The 15,277-nt window shown below is 39.9% G+C and overlaps 2 protein-coding genes across 2 annotated transcripts; both read right to left on the reverse strand.

The window, feature by feature from the left end:
• Positions 1 to 431: 431 nt before the first annotated feature.
• LOC146454294 (uncharacterized) lies at positions 432 to 4,361 on the reverse strand. Its single transcript, XM_085095604.1, has 2 exons — positions 3,574 to 4,361; positions 432 to 2,415 (listed from the first exon to the last, which is right to left on the reverse strand). The coding sequence occupies exons 1-2, from the start codon at positions 4,301 to 4,303 to the stop codon at positions 1,076 to 1,078; spliced, it is 2,070 nt and encodes a 689-aa protein (XP_084951730.1). The 5' UTR covers positions 4,304 to 4,361; the 3' UTR covers positions 432 to 1,075.
• A 2,526-nt stretch (positions 4,362 to 6,887) lies between these two features.
• Positions 6,888 to 9,654, reverse strand: LOC146454295 (uncharacterized). The gene is made up of 5 exons (XM_085095661.1): positions 9,510 to 9,654; positions 8,935 to 9,078; positions 8,609 to 8,710; positions 7,953 to 8,160; positions 6,888 to 7,425 (listed from the first exon to the last, which is right to left on the reverse strand). The coding sequence occupies exons 1-5, from the start codon at positions 9,585 to 9,587 to the stop codon at positions 7,322 to 7,324; spliced, it is 636 nt and encodes a 211-aa protein (XP_084951787.1). The 5' UTR covers positions 9,588 to 9,654; the 3' UTR covers positions 6,888 to 7,321.
• Between the last annotated feature and the right edge of the window lie 5,623 nt (positions 9,655 to 15,277).

The raw sequence follows: 15,277 nt of genomic DNA on the forward strand, positions 1-15,277 counted from the left end.
TTAAAGGGGAAGTATCACGCGAATTTGATGTCATTTCAAAACGCAAAAATGTTTGTCGGTCAACAGTAACGCAAAAAAGTTATTGTGAAAGTTTTGTTATAAATTATCACCCCTGTGCAATAGAACTATCGATTAGTGCCTCTGGCCAGAGACAGAGTAGGTTGGAATGGATTGAAACTTGAAAAATGTTAGGCTAACGTTTTTCAAGTTGTCGCATTTTTTTCCTCTCGTCGTTCCAAATAATTGTTTTGTAGCTTAATGAAGGTTTTATTTCACCATCTTTAGCAAAAGAGGTCAAAAACTCCACGACAGTTCCCCTTTAATATTGTGAAGAATGAGGTTCACTCAGTGACAAGTTCTCAGTTGTTACTAAGAGATCGAGAAAGTCTGAAATTTTTATAATAGGACAACGTTAAAAATAGCAAATAAAATTCAATTCGCGCTGTACTTTATTGATACTATTAAAATCAATTTATAGTGACAACCAATATTGATCATCAGTCTTTGAAGAAACACATGCCTTTCCCTTTCCCCAGGTCAGGCGTTGCTTGACCAAATCAACGCGTTATTATTCCTTGGACATATTAAACACGGCTTAAGTGGGAGAGGGTGGAGGACGTTTTGAACTGATAATGTTGGACATTTTGCCAAAATTGTAGCTAGTGTTTTAGTGTAGAGTTAAAATCAAATTTGTTTGATGATTCCCCGGCAATTTCCCGTCCAATCTCATACCCAGAGTCCTCAGGCTCTCACCAGCGGTTGGTCGCCAAGAGAGACTCTGCGGTACTGGAATTTTATTACCGCAGGATTTCTGCGGTAAAACAAAGGAAGCCGTTACGGCGCTTATACAGAGCCACCAATCAAAAAAAATTTTTTTTTTCGAATTCTCCAGTCTCTCCTGGTCCCCACTCGCTGACAGAAAAGCATGAGGACTCTGGGTATGAGATTGTTTCCCGTCAAGAAAAAGGCAAAAAAGCTCGCGCACGCGTCATACGTTTGACTGCAGTCAGGCGCAACTACATTGCGGCTCTTCCTCACCGGAAACTAGAAGAAAAACGTGTTCATAATGTTGTCGCTAGTTTATCCCTGGAATCTTCAGAAGTAAGCAAGAAAAATTAAACAACACCATTGAGTCATCCTTGCTGTTAGCTTTGCGAGGATCAGAACACGCCGCTTGGTAAGAGGCCATTAATTCCATGGCTTCGTCTTTCCTGTTTAACTCCTCTAAGCAAGCCACCTGTACATAATATGCAAACACCAAAGCTGGCGCCTGGATGGACCCATTCTGTTGCACATGTTGAGCAAGATTACCGTCCAAGGTGATCTCCTCGCTTTTGTCGTATCCTAAATACTCGAGCTGTGCTGAAGTCTTCGTTTCTTGTATTCCCTCTTTGGCGAACAAAATGGCTTCTTCAAAACGGTCGTTTCTATACAAAAACATGCTGAACTCGACACGATGGCTAGCTTTGTCTGGTTGAAGGGCTACCGCCTTTTTTAGCATTGTCTCTGCGTGGGACAGTTGTTCATCGTTTGGAGTCAATTGGTCATCTGAGTCCCCGTATGCTTGGGCGTGGTACAAGCACCCCGCGTTGTGGTACAAGTGCGCGCCTATTTCATTGCTGCCCGTGGCTGTGTTCAGAGCTGAAAGTATTCCGTCGTCTGAAAGACCAAGGATTCTCATGGAGACCAATCGGGAAGAGGCAAGTTCGTCATCACCGCGTTCCAAGCAACTGACAAGAGAATTGCATAGTAATTCTAACGCGTTTGTACACTTTCCAGTCGTTTTCAAAATGTCCACAACACACTGAATGTACTCCAAACCTTTCTGTGCCGTGTCTGGCTCTCCGATCATCAACGACAACCCTAGATTATAAAGGTGAAATTTAAGCAAGTCTCTCAATTCATCCTGCTTTTCTGGGGATTCACTGCGTTCTCTTAGCAGCTTAACCAGCTTACTGTATCCTTGCTCTTCGGGTCCGGCACTCATCGCTAATTCCAAGCGTCCCATGACTTTTGGCGAGTTGGCAAGACTTGAAATGGGATTTGTAATGACTCTTACCAATGCGTCAGACATTGCCTCACAAGAATCTTTGTAAACTGTTTGCAGGAGATTGCGGTCTTTCACAAAGTAATTGGGCAGCATGTGGCACTGAAGAGATTTCGCCAGCTTGTTCAGCGCCATGGCAACGCAGTTTCCCAGGTTTGTGTTTCTCCAGGCGTTCGCTTCTGTTTCCTCTAATAACCAGAAGAAGCTACATTTGATGCAGTAAGAAGGTATGACATTGCATTTCAAGTCCTTAACGATGCTTTTCACAAGCAGATAGCATCTTCTTTGTATTGGAGTAAGGCTGTGAGCCAGTTTTGTTTCAGCAAAGGAAAATGATAACCTCCATTCAAGGTGTGAAGTTGCACTTCCTGCAATGTAAAGAAGGGTTCCAAATTATATCACCATAATGAACACACCACACCACCTTCAAAAGCCATTTATTAATTATTCATAATCCCATTGACCTTTCAAATGGTCGATAAAACATCACGTGCAGTGGTTTTATATCCAATAAAACCTCCTCCTTATTAGTAGTACTTAGTTTTCCAACGTTCACAAAAGCATCATTGTTATGAACTCTCTTGACACACGCTTTTCCAGGAATGTTTTTGAAGCCATTCAAAAACCTCGCAGCACGCGCTTTATCGGGTCTAAACCCACTCGGCCGCACCTCGTGCTTTTAAATCCCGATAAAACACTGCTTCTCGTGTTTTAAACATTACATAATGTGGGGTATTTCACTATATGGGGGCTGCCCACCCAAAAATGAGTTAGACCTGGTGAAATTCCCCTCCGCCTTCCCCACCCCCAACCTTCTTGGGGGATTTTTATTTCTCTTGATTTTATAAGTGCAGTGACAGTGGAAGCCTGTTAATACAGCCACCAATGGGTCATGGAATTTTGGTTGAATCTGATTGGGTAGTCTCAAACTGTGATCGACGACAACAAGGAAGAAGACGGAAAGAACATGAGGTGGCAACACTTAACATTAATGAAAAACCAAAATCAATATTGATAGCTTGTGTCTACTTTCCTCATGCATTCGTACAGATAAAACACCTTGTAATTCGAGTGATCGTATTGACAAGTTAAATTCGTAAAGAAAATGACAGTGGCATTTCCAAAGGTGGCTGTTGGTCGCACTGACTTCAATACTCAACTTTTGCCTTCTGTTCTCCTTTGTCTGGCGTTCCACGAGTTAACAAGAGAGATAAACGACGCAGGAATGGAAAAATTGTTTCTTATGTCCCCCCCCCCCCCCCCCCACCCCAACCTTACAGACACGTTCCCAGTGTCTCTCTTCTTTCCGTCCAAAGAGGGAGTCTAGTATAGTAACGAGAGGCCACGGGCGCGCGTGTACAAGTGGTATATTGTCACTTCGATTTTTGTTCAAATCACCTTATCAACATGATAAAACATCCGTAACTGTCCCAACCCATTTGCAGGCTAAACAACCAAACAACCGCACAAAAACAGAGGTAAAAAGAAAATATTTTGGCTCGACGATATTGTCGTTATAACGCTACCTGGAAATCCCTTCGCAACTGCGGCGCAACCCTCCTGAATTACCAACTGAACGATTTCTGGAGGCGGCCAATTTCGCTTTCGATTGACCCATTCAACCGCAACGGACGGCCAGTGTGGGCAGCGGAAGGCAAACACCAGATCAACGGATTCCATGATGCCAAATGAATTCACGGAATGAATGTGTTCTGAGGTTACAAGCTGCGAGGGCCCGGCCTGTTGTGTGTTTTTTAAGTGCTTTCCAAATGTCTCGCAAAATTTGGAGCTTGAAATGAAAAGATTGTCTCCTCTGTCGCCGATTTCCAATATTTCCTTTGGCAGTTTCCACTTGCAAGCGTTGTTAACACGAAGTTTTACGTAACGTGGAGTTTCCGCATTCTCGATGAAGGCAACAACGTCACTCGAACAGACATCTTCGTGTTCTTTGAATTCTTTAAGGTCCGGTTCCTTGATCAAGACTTTCTCCGGCATAAACATGATGTCAAGATCAGTTTCGAAACTCATCCAAGAACTTCCGGTTTCGTCGGCAGCTTTTAAGCTTGGTAAATAGAGTTTCTCGGATAGACTTCCGCTTTTTACATTGGTAAAGCTCGATTCCCAGGGAAATATCTTGCGAAGGGCATCCTCTGTTACTCGAAAATCTAACGTTCCGAATTTTGGACTATGCCATTCGTAGAGCGTTGCTAGTTGACACAGAAAACCGAAGAGATCTGTTTCTATCTCACCCGCCATTTAAACTTTCGAAGGTCAGGTGATTTTACATAATCGATTTGTTGACCTGTACCCGTGATGCAACACTGGAACCACACTTTGTTATTTCATAAAAAATTTTCGGGACCAAATTAAAGTAGCGTTTCTTAAAGCACATTTTGTCTTACTGACGATGTTTGTGGTCTTGAATTTTGTTTACTTGCAGGATAAGTTAACAGGAAAAATACTGGGATTGAAAACAACAGGCGTTTGGAGAAACACATGAAAAAGTGAATCCGTCGTTTTTTCCTTACCCTTTTTTTACAGCTCAACACCAGGATTGAATGGGATACTATTGTTTGTTCCATTCTCGTTGAAAGCCTAATCGGCACTCCAGAGTTTTAATTGGTATCGCCGTCATGGTATATCAGCCACTATTAAAAACCGACTCATTGGATAACGCAGTTCCAGAGTTTTGATTGGTTTAGCGGCCATAGTATTTGAGCCATTATACCATGCCCCACAAAAATAATAAGAGTACGGCCAGGGGGGAGGGGCGGGGGGAGGGAGAGAGAAAATGTCCCTAAATCAGCAAGAGTTTGCAATTTTTCTTGGTTATTTGTTCATTTTGCCACAAATAATTTTTGTGCCAAAACTGTAACACGTTGGCATTGCTTATTCATGAGGAGAGAAAAATGGAAAAGACTTCAAGAAGATAGTTTTAATAATCTTGATGTAATCAGAAGGTCTATAACTGTAATGTCAGATTGGTTACATCGTAAAACGAAGGGCACTTTCGATTTGTCAAATCTGGCCAGCCAGACCGGTAAGTTTGTAAACGGAATGTACTAATTTGAAGGATAAGTTTTGTCCTAGTCCTTCGAATTTCTTCAAAATAGCGCGTACCATTTTCGGAGCGATTATTTTTTAAGATTTTGCAGCACCATCCCTTCAATATGGCGCGTTCGATTCACTGACTGGTCGGCCAGTTCTGGAAGATGGAAAACACTCAAAGTGTCCAGTTTGAAATCATAACAATGATGTTCACAGCTTTTTAAAAAATACCATACAGTCTAGATAGTAGTAGGAAAAATGATTTATGTCAGCTGCAACTTTAATATTGTGAAGCACGAGGTTCCCTAGAAAGTTTATGATACGACTTCTTTGATTTATACACGTAATGGGACAACGTTACTAAATTCCAAAAATTCAATTCACACTGTACTTAAAATTAATTTCAATTACAGCCACAGCCAGCATCGATCATCAGTCCTTTACCTTTCCGGGTCAAATATTGCTTGACCACATGGACACGCTGTTGTTCTTGTCTACACAGCGTGGCTTAGGAGGGGGAGAGAGTCGTTTTGAACAGTTCATGTTGAACATTTTTTCAAAATTTTAGCTAGTGTTTAGTTTAGAGTTAAGTCTCCAGTAGAGCTTTTCAGTTAGTCGTCAATGGGTGCTTTGGCTCACAACTTGGCACGGGTGATTTTTCCCGCGCTTTGCACGCGATGCGCGTTTTCATTTTAGTGAGATATCAGTAGTCCGTGTAGATGATAGGCTTTTGCACATTATGCTAGTATTTTTTCGGGTCTTTTTCGAGGCAAAAGCATTGAGCATCACTCGAGCATTTTAGTGGCTTTTTCCCAATAATATATATTTTTTTTTTGAGAGGAAAATAGCAATATTTTTAAGAGAAAATGACAACTGAATCTCGATAAGCGTAAACCTTTTTTTAATGAAACGCCAAGCATCATTAGGATGAATGACTTTATTTTTGTTGGATTATGTTACACTATTTGTCATTATTAAAAAACTGGGTCATTGTATAATGCAACTCGAGGGATTTGATTGGCTGAGCGGCCATGGTATATGAGCCATTAGACTATGGCCAAGAAATGGCGGCCATTAAATTGCCTGCTGGTTCTTCTCTCACAGTGAAATCAGTAAGATCTAGCAATATTTCTTAATTGTTTTTAATAAAACAATTATTCCACTTGCCCTTGTTGGATATGAGATGATTATAGCCAACTCGGCGCTACGCGCCTCGTTTTCTATCATCTCATATCCAACGCGCGCTCGTGGAATAATTGTTAAGTTTAAATCAGTAATAAACCATCGATTAATTGTTTTATATAGGAGTCAGTTTATACCCTGTTGAATTAATTAATAACATTCAGATTGATCTAATAAGCAGGTGTATAATAACTCATAATCCGAGCATTTTAGAACGGTTCCATTTGAGTGTCGTAAAAACCAAAACCAAAGTAATTACTCTGGCCAATCACAACAGATGTAAACAACAAAACGAGCCAATGAGAATTCGGAGCAAATACATGAAACTGGCGCCTTGCGCGGGAAAACACATGCGGCCAAAACACGATTGGTTTTGGTTTGGATTCCCATTGGTTGAGAAAGTGGCGCGAGTTTTGTTAACCAATCACAGTGCGTAGTAATGCAAAACCAAAGCAAATGGGAAATTACTTTCGGCCGCTCTAGTGGAACACTAAGTTGGAGCATTTTGGTGTGGAATCAAAAGCATAATGTGCAAAAGGCAGTAGACGACAGACTGGGTCTCTAAGATTTCAAACCACCATGACAAAAGATAAAGTACTACTGCTGCTGCTGCTTAAAAAGTGGCTTTATTTCCTAGCTTTTGAGGAAAGTAGCTTACATTAAAATGTTTACAGTTAAAATCCCTGGTTAGACAGTTGCTATTGTGTCATTAGGGAACTTAGGCGCAGGCGTTTTTGAGCCCCGAACGGCAACTGGAAATTGAATTGTTCCCTTTCAATTTCGGAGCGTTTCCACGCCATCGCGTTTGTAACGTCAAGCCACAGTCATCAGCAAGAGCTTTTCCTTTCCGTGGTAAGGAGCAAAACCGCAGCAAAAAAGCAAACATTCGACTTCCGGTTACCCGTCCGTCAGGTCCGTGGCTCACGAACGCCTGTGTAAGTTAAGCGCCCTATTGACCGACTTTGACCCTTCACCATCAGCGCTAATCTAAATATTGAACCAGAAAGCTTCTGTTATTGCCACTTGCACGGTTGGGTAAAGCAATTAGCACCTACAGACGACTCTGCAACTCTTGGAGCAACCACTCCAGCTGCAGCTCACCGAGCATTCTAGACCACAGCGGCAAGGCTCTCTTCGCTGTTTGGAACCTGAAAGCGTAACAAAGCAATGCATTGTAGAAATTCTCTGGCTTATTCAAACTTGTTGTAAAATTCATCGTCCTAGTTAATCAAATCAGCCATGCAGCATAACATGTTAGCAGGATATATATACATATATTTTTTTATCAGAATTGGCTAATTTTTGAGTGGGTCTTTTTACAATCTCGTACCTAGAGTCCTCAGGCTCTTTGGACAGCGGTTAGTCCGCCAGAAGAGACTCTGGGGTATCGCAGGATTTCTGTGCATGGTAAAATGAACAATGCAAGCCTTTACTGGGGGCAGCCAATCAAAAAAAATATATTTTTGGAATTCTCACAGAGTGTCTCCTGGCGACCAACCGCTAGCCAAAGAGCCTTAGGGCTCTGGGTATGAGATTGGTCTTTTTACGGAAAATTGTTTTGTGCGTGAAAAATTTCAGCCTGTCAGTTATGCTTGTTACCTGCGCAATGTAAAAAAAAATTGCAGATTAAAAACAACAAACATTTGCGCTTTTGCCAGACCTATTCCGCTTTTACCTTGTCCAGGTACTTCTGCTGGGTCAGCATCTCCTGAGTCACTTGTTTGGTCAGCGATGTCATTCTGTTTAACAACTCGGTAAATCGGCAGATTTACGCACAGATCTGCCATCTCTTGGCTCAATCCTGAACGGTCATCAAGTTTGCCGGTAGCCTTATATGTCGCTACCATCTGAGGGTTTATCTTCACTGAGGCATACGTACTCATCTAAAAACGACAAAAATGGGGTTTGAGTTAGGTACTTTCCGTAAACTAGTTTGAGTTGGGAATTTTCGCCTGGGTATAAAGTGTTCCATTTACCCATGTAGGAAACTGAAATTTCGGTCGCGACACATATTTGGCACGGCTTAGACTTTCTCAAAGTCGCTCGCTTGCTTCTCTTTGAATGGACCTGGCGCAAGCTCGAGCTCGAGCTCTGACGATCGCGCTTCGCGCTCTCGCTCGCTCGAGCTCTGACGATCATGCGCTTCGCGCTCTCTAAGCTCGACTTGTAAGCAAGTCTAGGCACGGCTGTGAAAGTCAAGGCTTGAATTTCGAAAATGTTATGAAGACCCCTATGAAAAATTCGAGACGTATTTATGGAACACGAATTTCCATTCGGCACGTCCCAACCAGGAAAACGGGACTACTCTCTCAAAGTATCACATGCACTCACCAGTTTAAGAACTTGTATCAATTCGGCCGGCCGGGGAGTATTCTCAATCGAGGCACTCAAAAAACAGGCTTTCGCTTCTGGTAGTCGGGTCATTGTTAACTTCTGTTAAGTCGAATAAAAGCATCAAGGAATTAATCAGGAGTTAATTAACCTGATCCGGCGGATTTGAATTGATCAGAATCCTTACGGTTGCAAAACGAATTTTAATCTTTTGACTCAATCATTGGCGGACTATCTGTAAAGAGACATCGGCTGTAAAAGGTGTCGTCTAAAAAAAATTATCGGCAAAAATCAGTGAAGTGAATTCTCAGACTTTAGCCACTTACCCTGTTGAAGTCGTAGATAGTCTCCCCCGCAGATTTCCCAGATGAAGCCTCGCGCAGTTGAGAACTCTCCATTCCTCTCCTGGTGTCCACTCTAATCCGCTCGAGATAATCTTTTCCGTCTTTGGAAATCTTGATCGTGTAACTCTAGAAAAAGTAAATAGTTCACAAAGTTAGTTGTTTGAATGAAATTCTATTGATCTGAATTTAGTTTTCTTTGCAGTCCTTGGTTAGGCTTTTTTTCTTGTACTAAAAAAATATTAAAAATAAATAGATATATTTATTTAAGTGTCACTGTATTTAGCGCAGAGCACTAACTGGGGGACACTCTCCAGATCAAATTGGAATTTGGGAATGTTGGTTTTTGAGGAGAGAGGAAAACCGAAATACCCGGAGAAAAACCTCTCGGAGCAAGGACGAGAACCAACAACAAACGTAACCCACATATGACGTCGAGTCCGGGAATCGAACCTGGGCCACATTGGTGGGAGGCGAGTGCCCTCACCACTGCGCCATCACTGCTCCTCTCAAATTCTACTATGAAAACCAAATAACTCACTGATGACCGTTGTACTTACCTTTTGAATAGCTTCAGCATGATAGATGAGAGCCATTGGTGCAACCACCAAAAACAGCACGAGTATCAGGCGACCCATTGTGAATCAAGTTGTTTCCGCGTCAAGCCCTTTCTCCAACCTGGTTGAGAACTCGAGGTGAATGATGCTAGTGAGAAAGAAAGCAGCTATATTTAAGCAAATCTGCGCTATTGTTTTCAAAAACAAGAAAATCTCCGCCGTATTATTAATAACCTTATGAATAGTTTCCGTAATCATTTCAGCTAAACAAGACTTTTTCGCTAAAGGGTTTTAGTTCCCGCGGAAGTTTTTACAATTCTCGTTTTTCGCGCAGTTAACAAGTTTCACTCTATGGTTCAATCAGATTGCAGTTTTTTGCCTAATTTATTTGATGTCATTTGAAATTAAAGGGGATTTCTTTTCTTTTTATTTTTTGATATTTTTGTAAAACCACTTCCCTTTATTTTAACCAAATTTATTCAGGTAAGTTCGACAAAGGCAAAAACGCCTTCAAAGGCATTTATCAAGTAATCATATGTGGGGACACTTCTGCTGTATAAACTAGTAAGGAGATGGGATTTGCCCGCTTTAAGTCATAAAAACATTAAATGTTAAATTCTGCATTTAATTTGTTTTCACCGGTTTTTAAGTAAGGTTTGCTGTCTATTTCAAATGATGGTATACCGATAGCTAGTTTCTTCACCTCTTTTAAAAACTGTCATGAGTGGAATAACTTTTAACGAATTACCCGAGAATAAAATACGGTAAATGTCATCTTTACTTGAAAGATAATGGCCAAACAAAAACCGAACAGCACCGGTGTAATTTACTATGCAATTTAGAGATGTTATTTGAACAGTCACTTGGTCTTTACAATTTCCATTTTTTCCGTTTTTCTGGCAAAAGTTAGATCAACCGGTTATATTTCTTCTAAACCGTGCCGCAAGTTTATCATTAAAAACTGCAGTCACTGGTCGTTTATTCGCTTTTTATTCGGCTTTTCCGCTGCCACGAATTTTCCGACAGAGAAATTAACTGTGACTCATGAGCATGGAAGATCACATCTAGTTTGACTTGTCATGAATTAGCTATTTAGTGATGCACTCTTCACCTTCCCGTGGATAGAAATCAACATGTAAATTAACCGCGAGATAAATTTAGGCCAGACTGCTTTGTAGAAGAACAACTCGAATTCTTTTAAATAATTTTAAAAAATAAAATATAGGCTTCGTCTTGTTCCTGATGATTCTACAGACAATATCAAATTAAACTGATACGTACCTCGACAGGAACCTTGCTGCTCGATCATATCAGTCAGGCTCTTCAAAAATTTGAGTTGAGTTGAAGTCGATTATTTTACTGTCACAGTTAAAGGAAATTTTATTAATAGAGCTTAAAAGAACCTTGTGAAGTGTAGGTCTTTACAGTTTCCGTTTTTCCGCATATACATTGATGGCATCCTTTTTTTTTTGTGAAAAACACCAACAACCGATTCAGTAACAAAGCATAAAAATTTCTCCGAAATTTAGGCTGATCGAAACGCACATTATACGAATTATCATCAGAAGTCAAACAATATTGCCCATCACTCTTTTGAAGGAAGTTTAACTATCTTCTTCAAACACGAGCTTGGAAAATTTATTGAATATTCAAGCACTGCTGAAAATTTCAACCAACTGGGCATGAACGTTATTTATCTTCTGTATTTCTGAAGCACCGCTGGGGTTTCCCAATATCGTTTCTTTGCTTTATTTTGCGCAAACAAAAGCGGGAATTATAATATTATACAATGCAGAAAAACTTTGAAGTGACATTTTCCGTCTCTGCCAAAGAGAACAGTAATGTATCATCACTGAGTCATAATTAAACACGAAACTTATATGTAGCAATTCAGTTTATCATCCCTTAGTTAGCTTCCGAGCAGACCATGTGAATAAAACAAACCTTGGGTTTCCACAGAAAAAATAATAAAAACAAACAGGACTGCGCGGTGTTTGTGGCTGCACAAAATTCGGACTTTTGTTTTAGCAATTTGTGGCTCTGTTCTCACAAATTCCATATTTTTCCTGGCTTTTTACCTGTTACTGAAAATTCGAACTATGTATTCACACTTACATCCCGAAATTTTCAAAGCCTGTTTTTTGGGTGGAGACTAAGAAGCTCTCTCTGCATTTCCCGGCCTAGAATATTTAATTTCAAGCTTTGAATAAATCGCTTAAGACATTTTTGATTAAATCTTGATATATCAACTGTTTTCTCAGCATTCGTTTCACTGCGGATTCAAACGAAGGGATTTGGAATAGTAATCAACCGTTTCAAGCTGTTTTGAACTGCCGGGCTCGCGTTTATTATCTTCATTCGAAATTTACCCTTCTTCTTCGCAGTAATTTTCTTTAGCATATACCACACACTGAAGTGAAGAGTACTTTTCGCGCGAGCGGATTGGCTAGCTCGGAGGTGATAAGCCAAGTACCTCCGAGCAGCCAAAGACTGATGGCTTCCCGTTCGCCATGGTCAATTAAGAGGAAATTATTTCGATAAGCGAAGCGGCTGTTAAAAAAACACATAAATGACAACAAAGTTTGGTTTGACGGCATTAAATGGTAACGTATTTTTAAAATCTTTTCAACCTCATATTCTAAGGCGAAAAATGAAAATACAATCCCTTGTTTTGTTGAGCACTAAAATTACAATAAAAACTATATGAAACATCTGGTGCCAGTTATTTAAGGTCATTTAAACAGAGTCTAACTTAGGCCGCAGCTTAAGACAATCAGTGGGCCTCCAAAATCTTTTTATAAGTGGTTTACTTTAAGTGTATAAATAGTTTTCTAGTCTGGGATACGAGCCTTCTTGTTACCGTGGGCAGGAGACAATGTTTAGATATAATTGTTGGCAAAATTGAAAATGGCTTAGACCCTGCATGGTTTTGTTACTGAACTGACCGTCTGAATTGTCTTTTGATAACTGACCGCTAACATCTTTCAGCATGGTTTCAACAACAAGACTGAATTTCACAGAAAAATTGAAGAAATGACACTGTAGCAACTAAACTGTTTCCAAAAGTTTTATTTGTCTGCAAGAAAGCGAGACCGAACTTTCTACAATAAGATCATCGCTTACCGCGATTTTACAAGTTTCATACCATTTGTCGGTATATTGTCAGAAGTAAAATAATTTTTTGGTCCTTTAGTTATTCAGCCTGTGTGGTATATACTAAAACAATTATTCACCTCAGTGTCGGTGAAAGTAATGGATATTTACCGAGCGGCTCGGTAAATATCCATCACAACTTGACTTCATCAAAATGTTTCCTTTCTCGACATTGTGAGCCTTTGGCATTCCAAAATTATAAAACATTTTCTTTTAAATAAGATGTGGAAACTGTCGGTTAAGAATTGAGTGTAAGCAGAACCAAAATGAAGTCAGCTTTTGTTTTGTTACATCTCAGGATATGACTTCTCGCTAGCGCTCGCTGTGGTGAAAGCTGTTACTGTACTGAGAGCGTACGCTCATAGTGTTCAAAGGTACCTTTAGTAATTAAGAAGATGACCTCCATAGATGAGTGCAGTAGGTACACATCCACTAAGGAATAGTGACACATTTGGAATTGTTCCTCCAAACTTATTTTTTCCTTTCTTTCAGGTCAAATTTGAAGTAATGATAAGGATTCGATTCGATTTGCATGAACAGGAACTCTTACAATCTCTTGCATATTTATTGTCTTGTACATCATGTCGATAAAGGCAAATTGCAGAATTACATTTGATTGAATCCATATATGATGTTTTGCACTGAAAATCACGGCTTTAAACCTTCGGCTTGCCAGTTTAAATATCTGAAAGGATTCCTCTAGAGTAAAATTGTTTCCATTGTTTTCAATTTTCAACTCTTACACTTCCATCAATGCAACTCAATTCATAACTATAGATTTGTTTATTTTATATATTAACACCCGGTCCATTGTTTTACCGTACACGCCGGTAGAATGCGGGGTGACCAGTTCTTTAGCTATCCCTTATCGACGTTAATATTTTTTTTCTTACTTACTAAGTTCGCCTCTTGCAAAAGCTTAGTTTAACTTCCTCTAGCTATAAACGTGAGTTTCGCGTTTTGAACCAAGCAAATATTTATTCTTTTATATTAAAATAAGGACAGCTACTTCCCTTATGTGGAAAATCGTATATTTTATGGTAATCAAAAGGCATCCGCATTTCACCCGTTTCGCAAGCAGTGCGAAAATAAAATGAGAAAAAAGTTCTTCATCTATAGACAGTGTTTCGAATCAACTTCTTCAAGTTGTTTTTTCTTTTCAAATTTGGCTCTTGTTATAATTACACCAGAGCAAATTATTTTTAATGCCCATTCGAGTCGCGATCGATGGTAAAGAGTCAAGTGTATACAATGACTTGTCACGAATGTGCCGTTTTTTGCCCAGTTAAAATTCGTTAAGGCATTAATCGGGCGACAAATATAAATGGATTTTATGGAAAATTAAAAAAAAAATCTCAAAAAAGTGTTCTTTTTCTCTTACTACAACAAATAAAATGTTTATTTATTTTCAGCTTCTCTAACGAGAACGCCCAATCATGCAGTCAGTAAATTCCTCGAGTAAGACTCAAACGCGCGTACGCGCGGATATCTTACCCAATCTAGTCACAAGTAGTTCGCTTTCCATTCCAATAAGAAATACGAAAAAACCCTCCGTTTGATAAAATCAGTCCTGTTTGTCGTCCTGTCCACTTGGAAAACAAACATTTTTGGGAGACTCGAACAGAGGGCAGAGGGAGGTAAGGCAATAGTCAAACTGAATGTATTTTATCAGTAGAATTTGACGTATAAACCTAGCGTTTCTTCACCCATAGTTAGGAAGAGTTAAATTAACTTGGTGTTGGACCCTACAATACACTACTCGAGTGTTAAATTGTTTGTATGGGGGTAGCTGAGCCACTGTGCTGCGATAGAATAATCATACCAACAGCTTGCAATTGGATGTGTGAAAGAACTCAATACGACCCGAGCGAGGCAGGTAAGCCACATAACAACAGGCGTTTTTTTTTTATGTCATCTTGTAAGAAGTGCTAGTAACTTTGACCGGGACTGTGAATATCATTTGACAATCCGAACAATTTTCTTCTCTTGAATCTACATCACAGACAAATAAGTCACACACACACAAAGCGGGATCGGTCAGTAAAGAAAAACAAGTAACAATTTTTTTTCTCGATAGTGGAATTGGAAACTGTCGCTTGGTGATCATGAAGTGGTGAATCCGTAGCCAGTTTACAGAACTGATCCAATTAATCTCTGAGCGAAAAGGAAGAATTTATTACTAAGGCAGGAAATACCGTGGGAAAAATGTTATTAGTTTTGTTCCCATACGTTCACAGTGAATGTTGAAGGAAGTTAAGCTCCGTATCCTAAAGCCCAACTTCTTTATTCACTGTGAACCGATCTGTTCATGAGAGGGATCGTTAACGCCTGGCCAATTAAAGGTTTGATTGTGAAGCGCGCGAGAAAAGCGAATACGAGAGCGGAACATGCGAGGGAAGAGCACGTGTTTGTAATACGATACTGTACAGCTAGTTGATTTTATGAAACAAAATATTTCACTCGCTGTGCGATGTAAATTAAACCAATTCAGCAAACCTGTTGCTAACCTACGGTCAAGCCCGATTACCACTTGCTTGGTAAACCATTCCTGCAGGAAACACGATTAGGAAAAGTACAATTTTAGCGAGCGACTGATTAAGTGTAGACATTTAATAAAG

This window comes from Pavona decussata, unplaced genomic scaffold (genome assembly GCF_977016875.1).
Source record: "Pavona decussata unplaced genomic scaffold, jaPavDecu1.1 SCAFFOLD_303, whole genome shotgun sequence".
Lineage (NCBI taxonomy): Eukaryota > Metazoa > Cnidaria > Anthozoa > Scleractinia > Agariciidae > Pavona > Pavona decussata.